This window comes from Ovis canadensis, chromosome 16 (genome assembly GCF_042477335.2).
Source record: "Ovis canadensis isolate MfBH-ARS-UI-01 breed Bighorn chromosome 16, ARS-UI_OviCan_v2, whole genome shotgun sequence".
NCBI classification, from domain to species: Eukaryota; Metazoa; Chordata; class Mammalia; order Artiodactyla; family Bovidae; genus Ovis; species Ovis canadensis.
In genome coordinates, this window is record NC_091260.1 from 30,929,988 (window position 1) to 30,945,839 (window position 15,852).

General features: G+C 38.7%; 1 protein-coding gene across 1 annotated transcript in view; it reads right to left on the minus strand.

Annotated features, from left to right (window-relative positions):
- The window catches only part of ZSWIM6 (zinc finger SWIM-type containing 6), a 208,785-nt gene that overhangs the window by 69,640 nt on the left and 123,293 nt on the right, over positions 1-15,852 (minus strand). The window contains exon 2 of the mRNA XM_069556467.1: positions 10,497-10,853. Within this exon, the coding sequence (XP_069412568.1) occupies positions 10,497-10,853 (357 nt within the window). The remainder of the gene's footprint in view (positions 1-10,496; positions 10,854-15,852) is intronic.

Genomic DNA, 15,852 nt, shown 5'->3' on the forward strand with positions numbered 1-15,852 from the left:
GTTCCTTCCCCCCACTAAAAGTGCTGGAAAGCAAAGAGACTAGAATTCTAATGTTTAGCTTCTAAGCTCTTAAACACTCAGTACTCTTACAGTGCAAGGGGTGAAAAACCTACAGTGAGGGAGATGGAAACAATAAGCTCGCAGAGCCAACATGGAAACTTGCTCTTGTTCAGTCACTAAGTGCTGTTAGGCACTTTGCGACCCATGGACTGCAGCACACCAGGCTTCCCTGTCCTTCACTATCTGCCAGAGGTGTCTCAAACTCATATCCACTCATCCTCTGTTGTTCCCTTCTCCTCCATTCAGGAGAGAGGGATGTTGAGGAAACTGATCACAGCTGGTAACAAGCCATTGACAATTATGAGAGTCGGGGTAGTGTCAGAGATGACTATAGGGTATGAGAGAAGGCACGATTTGGAGGTAAAAACAGAAAGGAAGAGGGTATCGAGCTAAAAGTAACTTGGCTGCTTCTGTGCTACCGTGTCATGTATACCTGCTAGGTCAGAGACGTGATGCCTCCCAGAAGATTACTTCTCTTCTGCTAAAACGAAATGTTTTTCCATATGAAGATGATCATGTGTGCATGACTGTATATTTCAAAAATTTTTTAGAAGAAATTTAAATCATATTATGAAAACATCAAGTTCTAATTAAAACTTAATGGTAAAACTGGTCATTTCTGAAGGGAAATTTGGGAGTAATTACAAAACTCAAAATGCCCATACCAATTGTTCTGGCATTTCTACTATTAACTAAGAATCTATTACTCAAAAGCACTTGCACAAATTCACACATACAAAAAGAATGGTCACAGTAGAATTGCACATAGTAGAAAAAAATGAAAACAATTTTGAAATCATTTGGTATGTTAATGATTAAACAGACCCATAATATGTAATACTACACAGGACTTAACACAGTAACATGCCTTTTTGTACTAGTAAGATAAAAGTCTTCATGGAAAAAAAAAAGAAACTACAAAAAAGTTTTAAACCTGTTTTAAAAAAATTACATACTTGTGTGTGCACCAAAAAACTGCCTCAAAAACTATAAACCACACCATCAGCAGTGGCTGCCTTGGGGGAATAAGGGAGTTACTGGAGACTAAGACAGCCAATGAGTACTTGTCTTTTTATCTTCATTTACTTCTATACATTTTTCAACATTTTTTTTTTTAAAGTTTCACACTACTGTGCTTTGAGATAGCACATTTAAAGCCACTTTAATTCTCTCCTATAGACTTGCTAATTAAATTGACCACCACTAGTAGGTCATACCTTTGTTTCACCAAGCGTCAGTGCCAGAACATTCTACCATAGAAAGGATAATGCTTGTAACCACCAAATTATCTCCCTAGGGTAACTGGAAAACTGGTTGCTAATGCAAGCCCAATTACATGAATATGACCATCCACAGGGAAACAAAATGAAGAGAGATGTGACATGAAGCCTCCATCAAACGACTCCAACTGTCACTCACTTATATTTGGAACACAGGTACAAGAATAAATCTCCAGATTCTAAGAAAACAGAATTTAAAAATGATATGGTTACTTTTTTAAAAGTATCATTGATTTACAACATTATATTAGTTTTAGGGGTTCAGTATTTTAATAGACAACACTCCATCAAAAGTAACTACACGATAATGGTTATAATTGCCTATACTATTATACAATATACCCTTGTTTATTTGTTAATATACAGTGTTTTGTATCTCTTAATCTCATAACCCTAATTTGACCCTCCTCCCTTTCCTCTCCTCTCTGGTAACACTAACTTGTTTTCTTTGTCTGTAAGTCTCCTTCTACTCTGCTGTATACATTTGTTATTATTATATTTCAGATTCCACATATCATTGATATCATAGAGCATTTGTCTTTCCCTGTCTTGAATTATTTCGCTAAGCATAATGGCCTCTAGGTCCATCCTTGTTCCTACAAATGGCAAACTTTCATTACTTTCCTATGACAAAGTAGTATTCCACTTGTATTCATACACCCCTCTTCTTTATCCAATTGTCTACTGATGGACACTTTAAAGTGAAAGTGAAAGTCGCTCAGTTGTGTCTGACTCTTTGCGATCCCATGGACTATGTAGTCTATGGAATTCTCCAGGCCAGAATACTGGAGTGGATAGCCATTCCTCTCTCCAGGGGATCTTTCCAACCCAGGGTTTGAACCCAGGTTCAAATCCTCTGCATTGCAGGAGGATTCTTTAGCAGCTGAGCCACCAGGGAAGCTGGGTTGTTTCCAAATCTCAGCTATTCTAAATAAACAGTGCTGCTGTGAACACTGGGGTGCATGTACCTTTTCAAATTACTCTTTATTTTTTTTTGCTGCATATATATCCAGGAGTGACTCCATTGTAAATCTATTTGTATTTTTTTTTTTTTAGGAACCTCTGTACTGTTTGTAATGTAATGCCTCTAATGTAAATGGCTGCACCAATTTACATTCCCACCAACAGAGGGTAAGTGTTCCCTCTTCTCCACATCCTCTCCAACATTTGTTATTCGTAGACTTTTTAAAAAAATTATTTATGTACTTATAGCTGTCCTGGGTCTTTGTTGCTGCACAGGCTTTTCTCTAGTTGCAGTGAGCAGGGGCTACTCTCTAGTTGCGATGTGCAGACTTTTCATTGTGGTGGCTTCTTTTGTTGCAGAGCACAGACTCTAGGGCTTGGGCTTCAGTATTTGTGGCACGTAGGCTCAGGAGTTGTGGTTCTCGAGCTCTAGAGCAGTCTCAGCAGTTGTGGCACACAGGCTTAGCTGCTCCACAGCATGTAGGATCTCCCCAGATCAAGGATTGAACCCGTATCTCCTGCACTGGCAGGCAGACTCCTAACCACTAAGCTACCAGGGAAGACCTGCTATTTGCAGACTTTTTGATGATGGCCACCCTGATAGGTATGAGGGGATATCTTACTGTTATTTTAATTTGCATTTCTCTAACAATTAGTGGTGCTGAGCATCTTTTCATGTGTCTGTTAGCCATCAATATTTCTTTTTTGGAAAAATGTCTATTCAGGTCTTCATCCATTTTTTTGAACGGGTTTTTTTTTTTTTTTGGATACTAAGTTATATGAGCTATTTGTATATTTTAGATACCAATCCCATGTTAGTCATATCACTTGCAGGTATTTTCTCCCATTCTATAGGCTTATTTTTTTTGCCAATGGTTTCCTTTACTGTGCAAAAGCTTTGAAGTTTAATTAGGTTCTTTTTGCCGCCCCCTTTTTTTTTTGGCCTTAGGAGACAGATGCAAAAAACATTGCTACAGTTTATGTCCTAAGTGTTCTGCCTGTGTTCTCTTCTAGAAGTTTTATGGTTTCAGGTCTTACATTTAAGTCATTAATCCATTTTGATTTTTTTTAATGTTGGAAGAAAATGTTCTAATCTCTGTTTCACATGTAGCTGTCCAGATTTCCCAGAACCACATGTTGAAGAGAATGCCTTCTCTCCATTGTATATTCTTGCCCCCTTTATTGTAGATTAATTGACCACAGGTGTGTGAATATACTTCTGGGCTCTTTATTCTTTTCATTAATCTCTGTGTCTGGTTTCTGTACCAGTACCGTGCTGTTTTGATTACTATAGCTTCGTAGTATAGTTTGATGAGCTCCAACTTTGTTCTTTTCTCTCAAGATTGCTTTGGTAATTCTGCATCTTTTGTGGTTCCGTATCAATTTTACGCTAAAGCCTTTGACTGTGTGGATCATAACAAACTGTGGAAAATTCTTTAAGAGAAGGAAATATCAGAATATCTTACCTGTCTCCTGAGAAATATGTATGGGGGTCAAGAAGCAACAGTAAGAATCTTATATCAAACAACTGACTGGTTCAAAATTGAGAAAGGAGTACAACAAGGCTGTTTATCATCACCCTGTTTATTTAACTTATATGCAGAGCACATCATGTGAAATGTCAGGCTGGATGAGTTATAGGCTGGAATCAAGATTGCCAGGAGATATATCAACAACCTCAAATATGTAGATGATACCACTTTAATGGCAGAAAGTAAAGAGAAACTGAAGAGCCTCTTGATGCGGGTCAAAGAGCTGGCCTAAAACTCAGTATTAAAAAAACTAAGATCATGGCACCCAGTCCCATCACTTCTTGGTAAACAGAAGGGGCAAAGGTGGAGGCAGTAACAGATTTCCTCCTCTTGGGCTCTAAAATTACTGTGGATGGTGACTGCAGCCATCAAAATAGAAGAAAACTGCTTCTTGGCAGGAGAGCTACAACAAATCTAGACAGTGTATTAAAAAGCAAAGACATCACTTTGCCAACAAAGGTCCATATAGTCAAGACGATGGTCTTTCTAGTAGTCATGTATGGATGTGAGGGTTGGACCATAAAGAAGGCAGAGCACCAAAGCATTCATGCTTCTGAACTGTGGTGCTGGAGAAGACTCTTCACAGTCCCTTGGATTGCAAGGAGATCAAACCAGTCAATCCTAAAGGAAATCAGTCCTGAATATTCACTGGAAGGACTGATGTTGAAGTTGAAGCTCCAACACTTTGGCCACCTGATGTGAGGAGCCAACTCACTGAAAAAGATCCTGAAGCTGGGAAGGAGTGAAGGCAGAAGAAGAGGGCAACAGAGGATGGAATGTTTGGAAGGCAGCATTGATTCACTAGACATGAACTTAAGCAAACTCCAGCACATGGTGAGGGACATGGAGGCCTGGCATACTGCAATCCATGGGGTCATTCAGAGTCGGACACAACTTGGCAACTCAAACAACAATGAATTTCAGGATCTTCTGTCCTAATTTTGTGGAAAATGTCATTGTTATTTGATAGGGCTTGTATCAAATCTGTAGGCTGTTTTGGATAGTCTATCCATTTTAACAATATTAATCACTTCAATTCAAGAGCATGAGATATCTTTTCATTTCTGTGTATCATCTTCATTTTCCTTCATCAATGTTTCATTGTTTTCAGAGTACAGGCCTTTCACCTACTCAGTTAAATTTATTCCTATGTATTTTATTCTTTTCCATTTAATTTTTAATGACATTATCTTTTTTTCACTTTCTTTTTCTGATGTTTCATTATTAGTGTACAGAAATGCAACAGATTTCTGTATATTAATCTGTAGCCTGCAACTTTGCTGAATTCATTTATTAGCTTTTGGGTGGAAATTTTAGGGTTTTCTATGTGAATAGTAACAATTTTACTTCTCTTTCAATTTGAATGGCTTTTATTTCTTTTTTCTATCTGACGGCTGTGGTGAGTTCTTCCAATACTATGTTAAATAGAAGTGGTGGGAGTGGAAATCCTTGTCTTATTCCTGAATTTAGAGGAAAGGCTTTAGCTTTTCACCACCGAGTATGATTTTTAACTCTGCATGGGTGTGTCATAAATGACCTTTATTACATAATAAAGGACACTGTTACTTTTTGTTTAACTAATTATGAGTGTCCATTACTTCTTAAATACTGTCCTTAGGGAAGCTGGCAAAAGATACAAGTCATAGTTGTAGCCCTGATGGAACTTACAATCAAGTAAAATTAAGCTACACAACAAACATGGGATGGCTGAATAGATTCACTTGTTTGGTAATACCTGGGAGAGACTGAATGGATTGATATACACAACGGCTGGGACATGGAAGTATTTGAAGGCTAAAGTAAGCAAGACAGGCAGGCATGAACGGAATTTATACTGCTAGTTTTATACAAAACCATGCTGAAACAAAACGAAATGTCTGATGCAAGAACAACACACAAATGCACACTTGGGTAGAAGAGGTACATTAGTCCTTCTGTGTGTGTCTGTATAAAAATACTACCACCAGTCACAGAATCAGGGGCGGAAAAGATCTTACCTGTCATGTGTCAACCCTCACCTGACATGTCAATAGAACTGACTCAAACAACTGAATTTGAATTGCACAGGTCCACTTACAGAGGATTTTTTCTCAACAGTATTAATAAATATTAAATACTACACAATCCCCAGTTGAATCCACAGATACAGAACTGCAGATACAGAAGAACTGTGGGTTCGAGGAACCACGGGTGCAGAGGAACTGCAGGCACCCAGGACTAACTATGTAAGTTACATGTAGATTTTCAACGGCACAGATGGTTGACGTCTCTAACACCCAAACTGTGCAAAGGTCAACTGTACATCCCTTCTACATTTGGCTGACTGAGACGGTATCTCTGGACACTCGACAGTGAAATGAGGGATGAATCCAGCTTGCTCTGGGGACTGACTTGGGCCCTGGGGGTAAAAGGGCCACAGAAATGACATCCTTTCCCTCTGGGCCAAGAAGAGACCTATGCCACAGGTGACACTCAATCTGTCCCTTTTTGTCGTAGTCTGCCTACTACACACTTTCCCATAGGGAGGTCCCCAAAAGGAAGAGCAAAAGATGAAAACGTAGAAGAGGAAATATAAGCCAGGGAGTCAGAGGACAGCAAGCTGACCTCCAACTCTATTATCATCCATCCCCCAACAGGTTTCTTTTCTCTTCTTTTTAACTATGACCACTTATGGGTACCCCGACATGATGTAAACTCTTATCTTTTCTTTAATATTTTACATATGTAAGTATGACTAAGATTTTTCCAATGCTGCTAGTGAAGATTATGAGTATGTTAAAGATGAGAGAAATTAGTCTTACCCAGGGTCACACAGGTAACATACAGCAGAGATAATAATGTACTCTAGGTCTCCAGGTTTCAATGCTCTGTCCAGATACCACAATTCACTAATTTATAATACATTAATAAGAAGCATAAAAGACCAAAAAATGGCTGGGATGAATTAACCAAGAGAGCAGGTTAGCATTTAGAAATAAGTAAATTTCTAAACACTGAGAAAAAAACAATAGCTTTTGTTTTTTTGGAGAATATGGAAGCTAGAAAGTTTTATTGTAATATAAAACCATGGTAAACAATTCTGCTTATCAATGTAAAACTACAACTGGCAATCTCCCTGGAGGGCCATTAACATCCATCAACTACCTTACAGCCACTTTTTAGCACACAATAATTGATTTAATCTAATCAAAATTATGTGGAAAAGTTTATGAAACCAAAATGAAATGTAAAAATCTGACAAGGACTGAACAATTACGATAACTAAGTCTGCATTTCAAGTACTTTTACTCAATCTGTGATCCTGGATAAGTCACTAAACCATTCTCCTTGGTTTCTTCATCTACAAACTATTACAATTATAAATTTGTAATATGTAGCTTACAAGGAAATTATCAGGAACAATATGCCTGGAATAGACTTGAAAAAGCTTTTAATTCCTTAGCATAAAGTTCTTTAAAAAATACTTCAAAATAGTAAGTAAAGCAACTAATAGAATTTTAAGAAGCTTTAGGACAAGTTCATAAGAAAAAGGAAAAACCTACTGTTAGCAGCATAGCCTGCATTTACTTAAAAATTGTATTATGGGTTTCTTTTAAAAAGGATTTAGATAAGATAAACCTCATTCTCTTTAAGATACCTACTAACAAAATCTAATCTAAATCCTATCCTAACTCTATTTATCTAGTTAGGTAAAAGTGATGCTTTTCCTTAGAGAAAAATGAACTCTTCCTAATATTCATGTTCAAGACATTTTTCTCAAAGAAAAAAATATATCCTCAAAACCATGCAAGAAAATACTGCTTAAAAAATGAGTCAGAGGATGCTTAATGTACAGATGTCTGGAGGCAGGTGGGACCATGTCGTCAAATAACAGCAAAACATTTTAAATCCCACCCCCTACTAAGTCATCAATCTAACAGTTAAAATAAGACCCTCCAGGGAGCAGATTTCCCGTTTCATCACTTAAGGTCACGGCCTGCTTTCTAACTCTCTTCTTTTTTGCCACTTGTCACACTAGAATGGAAAGCAGGAAGGCAGCTTGTGTAATTGGCCCATTTCCAGGCTAGGAGCAAATGTGATGATAAATTAAGTGGAGAAAGCTGGCAGGAGAAACTGCTCAAGTTCACTGCTCTCGTGGAGCTGTTCTCATACAACAGTTATCTGAAAATCACATTCAGTTTAAAGCTAACCTGCATTCTGTCCTTGATATTCCCTTAGTTTTTTTCTTCTAATTTTAGAAAGTCTGAAAGAAATATAATGTCATGTGAATACTTTCTTACATCCAACCTTAGATTGCTTCGTTAGTCCCACTATTTTGATGCAGAAATGGATTTTAAAAGCTTTAGATAAGAAATTTGGGGGTCTGCTATCCTTTAAAACAAGGAAGACAGGTGCAGAACAAACAACTGACTTGGTATGGACCTCTGGTTAAACTAAAACTCTGAGGACTAAATGACCAAGTGGACTATATGAATTTTAAAGAAAGGAAAAAAGGGGAGTGCATAAAAGTTTGAAGAAATGGTATATGCTATTCTTCTGCCTTCAGTGAACGTTTTAATAAGAAGCCACAAATAGGCTCCTGAGAAATCTCTGAGATGACTGTTAGCTGGCCTGAATTTTCACTCAGTAACACAACTGAGACAGATGGTATGACAGAGCAGAAGCCTACTTAAACTTAAAGAGTCCTTGAGTGCATGTGCTTTTGGTGGGTCCAGGATACTTCTGTGGCAGAGTTGTTTACCATGCTGTTACTCAACACTGGCAGACTCTACCAAGTAAAACGCTTTATACACCTTGTAACAGCTACTTTAATAAAGCTGAGCCTGATACGCAGAGTGCTACGAGAAATATGGTTATGTGGATTTTCCGTTGACATGAAAGACATACTAAAAGTATCATAAGACACCAGGAGACTTACAAAAGAATGTTCATAGCTTTATTCAAAACAAGGTTCATCAACAGTGAAATGGACAAATAAATCATGGTGTCCTCATACCCAGAATACTCTCTAGAGAGCTACTGTTCCAATAAGGTAGCTACTAATCATGTGGCTACTGAACACCTGCAATTAGAGTTTGATGTGAGATGTGCTTGTGGTTAAGTGTAAAACAGATTTTCAAAAAATAATGTGAAAAAGAAGTGAAATATATAAATATTTTTGTGGAATTTATGAATGTTAAGACTATGAATAGATTTTTTAGGTATACTGAGATAAGCATTATTAAAATCAATTTTAATTCTTTTAAAATATTTTAAATTATACATGTGGTTCACACTGCACTTCTATTGGTATTTCTAGTGCTGCTTAAGACCATGAAAATGAAAGAACTAAAAGGTACATGAAACAATGTAAATAAATCTCATAAACATGAGATGATGTTTATGATTATTCAAATGATTATTCAAATCATTCATGACTTTGAATGAAAGAAGTCAGATAGGGGCTTCCCTCGTGGCTCAGTAGTAGAGAATCTGCCTGCCAATGTAGGGAATATGGGTTTGATCCACTGATCTGGGAAGATCCCACATGCTGCAGAGCAACTAAGCCCGTGCACCACAACTACTGAGCCCTAGAGGCTGTGTTCCACAGCAGAAGACACTGCAATGAGAAGCCTGCGTGCAGCGATGAAGACCCGGCACAGCCAAAAATTAATAAATAAATAAAATTCAAAAAAAAACACACAAAAAAGTCAGATACTTAAAGTTTACAATCAGGTAAGACTACACCAGTGTTCAGTGATGTTAACATTAAAACACAAAGCACCAAGGAAGTGATTACCATAAAAAAATCAGGCAATGGTTTCCATAAGGAACAGAAAGGAGCTGATGACTGAAAGTACAGGGGCACACGTGGAACCCTCTCAAGTGCCAAATGTGGTCTATTTCATGGCCTGGGTGTTGGTTCACTTTGTTAATAAGCACATAGATATTTTATGCACTTTTCTGTGTTACGTCTCACAATTTTAAAAGTTTTTCGGAACTGAGCTCAAACTGCTTTCCTTAAACATTTACACTTTCTGTGTCAAGTAAGAACTTTTCTAGAATGGTAGGACTGCGTGAACTGGTCTCATATCTCAACTGTATGCAGACAGCTGATACGCATGCTAACAAATAAGTGAGATAAGTTCAGTGTATAAAAGACTTAGAAGAAACTTTTTTGAGATTTCTTATACACAATAATAGTCATATCCTAAACTCTCTCTAAACAAATTTTAGTATTTTTCTAAGAATAAATTATTTCTTAACATGCGGTATCATATCAGAAACTTAATGTCTTGGAAAATACACTGTTTTAAGAAAATGAAAAAAATTCTGAATACATGCAAGTCAGTTTACTGACAACAGCTGACAAGGGTGAATTTGTGTTTACCATAGCCAATATCTAGTATTTGATAAAACTCTATTAATATAAAACATAAATGTTCAAGAGCCAAGCTTCAACAAAGGAGAGATCTTTCTGAGCATAAAAGGCTTGGTATCTCAAGAATGAATACATCAGAAGAAATGTTTTAAGATGCAAAACTGAATTTAAACCCTCAGCTACCTAAAGGCAATGCTGATGATCTAATTCATATTTAATTTACTTTTATATAGAAGAATTAAACTTATAAATGAACAATAATCCCAAGAAGCAAGCTACAGAATGGCTGTCTATACTCACCATGTACTTGGTTGATTTCTGAATTCTGGGAAAGAATTTCATCTGCTAATTTTTGAGCAGTTGGCAAAACTTCTGTGTGGTGCACTGTGATCAAATACTGTACAAACTTTTGTAGTTGGTCTCTATTCATTTGAAAGAGAGTCTCTGAAATGGGAAGATGCAATTTGACCTGATCTGGCTTGCGGATGCGGTATAAAGACAGTGCCACAACATGCGCACAATAAAATATGTCCTTGTTTCCACAGCTGCAGGTCACTGAGGTAATCTTGCAACGATCAAAGCTGATGGCCACGTTGCAAACAGTTTCTGGCTCCGATTGTATTGCAGGTTCTGTCACTGTGCCACTCAAGTGGAAACCTATGTGAAAGAAAGGGAGGAGAGAGTTCAGCTTCTGCATTCAGATGCTACAAAATATTTTAATTCTTGGAAATGTGTAGTACTTGACAGCAGTAAGAAAAACATATGACAGCTTTTATTTTCAAGTAAAAACATTCAGGTCACTCAAACCTCCCTCCCCCAGCACCTTACAAGTAAAAAAAAAAAAAAAAAAGGCTATTTAACAGACATGTTCAAGTATTTTACCCAGCCATATGAAAACACTTACTGCAGTATACCACCATCACACCTATATATCTGTATCTATATATATATATATATATATACACACACACACACACCACATCAAAACTATGCCTAGATCACAGTTTTGATAAGCCATCATTACACTATTTTAAATCTGTGGTATAGTGGCTCAGACAGTAAAGAATCTGCCTGCAACGCAGGAGATCCCGGTTCAATCCCTTAGTTAGGAAGAGCCTCTAGAAAAGGGGATGGCTACCCACTCCAGTAGTTTTGCCTGGGAAATCCCATGGACAGAGGAGCCTGGAGGGCTACAATCCATGGGGTTGTAAAGAGTCAGCCACGACTGCGTGACTAACACTTTCACTTTCCTACTTGACCAAAATCAAGTAGTTTTCTCCCCTACCATCCCACCTTTCTTAGAACAATTTTTTAAAATAGAGTAGGTCATTTCAGCTTTCTTCTCAACAAACTCTTCCCCTTCCTTCCACTGTTATTCCAGGCAGCCCCAATACAGCAGTATCTCTGGGGAATGGCAAAGCCCACCAAAACCTGAAATCAGCACCATAGCTGAAGTAGCTCACGATGATGATTTAAGTTGCTCAGTTGTGTCCAACTCTTTGGGAACCCATGGACTAGTCCATGGGATTCTCCAGCCAAGAATACTGGAGTGGGTAGCCTTTCCCTTCTCCAGGAGATCTTCCCAACCTAGGGACTGAACCCAGGTCTCCGGCATTGCAGGCAGATCCTTTGCCTACTGAGCTATCAGGGAAGCCCATCACACAGAGCAAAGCTGGTACAAACGTGCTCACGTGCACATACGGGTGCACAAAATCACAAAGTGGCAAGGGACCTTAGAGGCTGTATAGCTTCAGCTTAGAACCACAAAGGGATTCTCGACAACCTCATGACCAACGGCTTCAGAGCCCCGATTCAAAGGATCCAGCAATGAGACACTCAAGCCACACAAGCAGCAATTCCTCATGGACAGCTTTAGCTACAGCTCGCAGCCAACTGGAAACTGTCTCCCGCTGCCACTGGCCGCAGTCAGTCAGTCCTGTCCTGTTTGGTTAGGGCATAAACTGCCCTCACCCCTTTCCCCTAAATATGGGGAATTATCCTGAATTCTTTTGGCACACCATTCCGTTCCATCTACCCTCTCTGAAAGTCACATGTGGAGAGGACGGTGATAAACTTTAAGGGGAATCCCTTTAGAAACCTTCAGGCCACAGGTTCACCTCAGGATTAAGTGCTTGACAGAGACCTGAATGTTACAAGCGTAATGAAGCTCTTCTCAGCCTTCCACTATCTATGCTACTTGAATTAAACTAGCAGGCCACCACGTCTTCATTCTCTCCCAGTGGGAAGTCTGGGAGGGGGGCTGCACTTGGGGCTGCAGAGACATGACAGGGGAAAGACAGTCGGATGATGCCTAGAGTTCACATGCGGGGCATCTGAACCCTACTTACTATCACCTTCAAGGGAGGGCTTCCTTTAGGCCAGGGAGTCGGGGAAAACATTATTCAACTTACAAGAAATCTTTCAGAGTAGTATAACTTCATCTTGAGAATTCATAGTCAGCAACACAGTGGAAAGAGAAAAGTGCTATAATTTTTTTAACCAAATTATCAATTTAAAAGGTACATTTCCAAAAATCAAATCACTATCATTGCTTTGTAATAAGGAAATCTGATAACTGTAATATGGTAATCTTTGGTTTTCTTCCCATAAAGTTCATACCTGTTTCCAAATGGATATTCCAGTTTCCTGTTATAACTCTTTTGGTCAAGAAGTTTTTGTGGGGGCTTCCCTAGTGGCTCAGTGGTAAAGAATCCACCTGCCAATGCGGGAGACACAGGTTTGATCCCTGATCTGGGAAGATTCTACATACCTTGAAGAAAGCCTGAGAGCCACAACTACTGAGCCCACGCTCTAGAGCCTGGGAGCCCACGTGCCTAGTCTGTGCTCCGCAACGAGAAGCCACCACAATGAGAAGCCTGGGCACCATAATGAAGAGTAGCCCCCGCCCGCCGCAACCAGAGAAAGTCCGCGCAAAACAAAGGCCCTGCACAGGCAAAAAAAGTTTTAAGTTTTTTTTGAAAACCACAAAGTAAGGATAGATAGCATATGTGATCATATTTTTTAAAATTTTTAATGCATTTTCCCATGAGAAAAAATAATCACACAAAAAAGTAAACATCGAAGACAATTTCAGAAATAAGAGCAGCCTTGCCTTTTTATATATCAGGGCACTAAGAACTTAAAATAATTAGAAGATCATGCATGGCACAGGCATACATTAAGACAAAATAGAAAAAAAAAAGGATTATAAGAGAGTCTAGAAAGTTTCCAAGTATATTCTGTATATTTAGTGCAAAGGATCTGTTTTCCACCTATCACATATATATGTGTACCAAAGAAACTAGTTGTCACTACAGAAAGATAGTTCTCATAAACTAACCATTTATAAAGTCAATCTCTCTCAGTTTACCACTCCTTTATTTTTCCTTATCCACCAAGTCAGCACTTTAGTCCCTCTGCAAAAGTGATACTGAATAACTTTTCCTACCACAGGCAAAGCCAAGACAACTGAGCATCCAAACAAGTTATACTAGTTAGTATTTAAACAGTCTGAAAGGCTATAGTTTGACAGGTGCTTCAGAAGAGATTAATTTAACTATCAAAGAAGAGGCCCTTAGCAAAACTGATGAAGCTCGCAAATAGTTTTGCAAAAACAACTTTTCTTTGCTCATGTAGTTGTGTCAGAGGTACAGCGAACCCTGATACTGTACAATTATGCTAAGAGAAAAACCCCACACATTATCTAATTTCATTATGTCAAATATTTACTACTCTCATAAAATATTTTAAAAAGAAAACTATAAAATATTGCGACCTCCAAAACAATTCAAGAGATGTGCGAGGACACAAACAGACACATTAACGTCTTATAAAGTACACTTCATTGATGTAGTATCATCAGAATTAAGGTGCTTCTTGAATGTTCACATTCTAAGTAATTCTAGATTATCTTTCAAGTATCCAAACTCCTTTTCAAAATTCTAAGTATTTTTTTTTTAAGTATTTCTACATGGTATAGGTTTTACCTCACCACCCTAGTCAGCTGACCATTTAGGGTGTTACCAAGTGAAAGGGACAGCACTCCCTGGACAGACAACTGCAGGTGGCATGATTTTTCAGTGAGCTCTAATTTTCTTCTCTTCTGTCAGCTATCACAGTGACTCCTCTCTCCTACAGCTCTTCTTTTTCATCGAAAATTCATTCCCCTCAGGTCAGCTGCACCTCTAATTTGACTTGCTCTGTGGCAACTATTTAATACTCAGAGGCCTATTGGGGGTTGCCCCTCCTCATTTTGAGGCTGGGATGGATACACGAAAATTACACAGGGGACAGTAGGTATAATACTGAGCCAATATGTAGGAGGTTCCATCAAGCCTACTTCAGGGATGCGCAGTCATAAATTCTGGCCTCGCCTATTTGAGAAAACTTGGGAATTCTACCAACTCACTTTCTCCAAGTCCTAAATCATACCAGAGCGCCCATAGGAGAAGCAAGGAGAATATTCCTCCCTCAAAGATTCTTAGAGGTGCCCCTTATGAGACATTCTCTCCCACCCCCTCCACCCCACCCCACAATCGTCTTATCCCTTAGGTACTGGGTGACTTGAAACAAAGCAATGTTCTTGAGAACGGATTTTGCCTTTCTGGAATTCTGACAGTCCCAGATAACAAGCTGCCTCAGGACTGCAGATTCGAAAATCTCCTACTGGGATAGTCAGCTGTTCTACATGACAGAACTGAGGATACAAAAGGGGGTAATCCTGCGCTCTATGGTAAACCATGGATAATTAACTTTTGTTTTCAAATAACTAAAACTGAAGAAATTATGCAAATCTTTTTAAATAAATATATTTGACTTTATAAAATATAATCTGTCAAAGACAGCTAATCCCATTAACAGCAAACCTCACAGGCAGTCAAACTGTCTGGTCATCATGCCACCACAGAGCCCAATATAACTTTAGTATTCACATCCTCAATCTGCAGGAACTAAAGAAAAAGCATAAACCAAAGCATAGTGCTGTGTGTGTGTGTGTGCGCGCGCTAAGTTGCTTCAGTCGTATCCGACTCTCTGTGACCCCAAGGACTGCAGCCCACCAAGTTCTTCTGTCCATGGGATTCTCCAGGCAAGAATATTGGAGTGGGTTGTGATGGCCTCCTTCAGGGAATCTTCCCAACCCAGGGATCGAACCTACGTGTCATGTCTCCTGCATTGGCAGGTGGGTTCTTTACCACTAGCTCTACCTAGGAAGCCCACAGTGATGTACAGGCCTTGGTAAAACAGATTTGGATCAGGTTCTGTCCACTTAAAAGCTGTGTGATCTGAGCATGCTGTTTAACCTTTCTGACTTGCTCTATTTTGAGCAAAATGTGGCTAGAAATATCTCCTAGGGTTGTTTGGGGGATTAAAATGAAATAACATATGTAAAGCACCTGGCACACAGTAAAAGTGCTCGTTAAATTTTATTTCCCTTTCCTTCTCTTTCCAGCTGGAGAAAAAAAGGGGAGGGGTGCTGGATACATTCCCTTTATCTGTAACACTTTTTTCCCTCCACAGCTACTGGAATCTTTGGGGAAGGTGGACTCTCACTCTTGAAGTAGCTTGGAAAATAAGCATGAAAGAATGTTACTTTCATACACAGAGAACTAGAGAATTTTAGGGGAGAGACTTCTTTCAAGTAACCATAGATACTTTA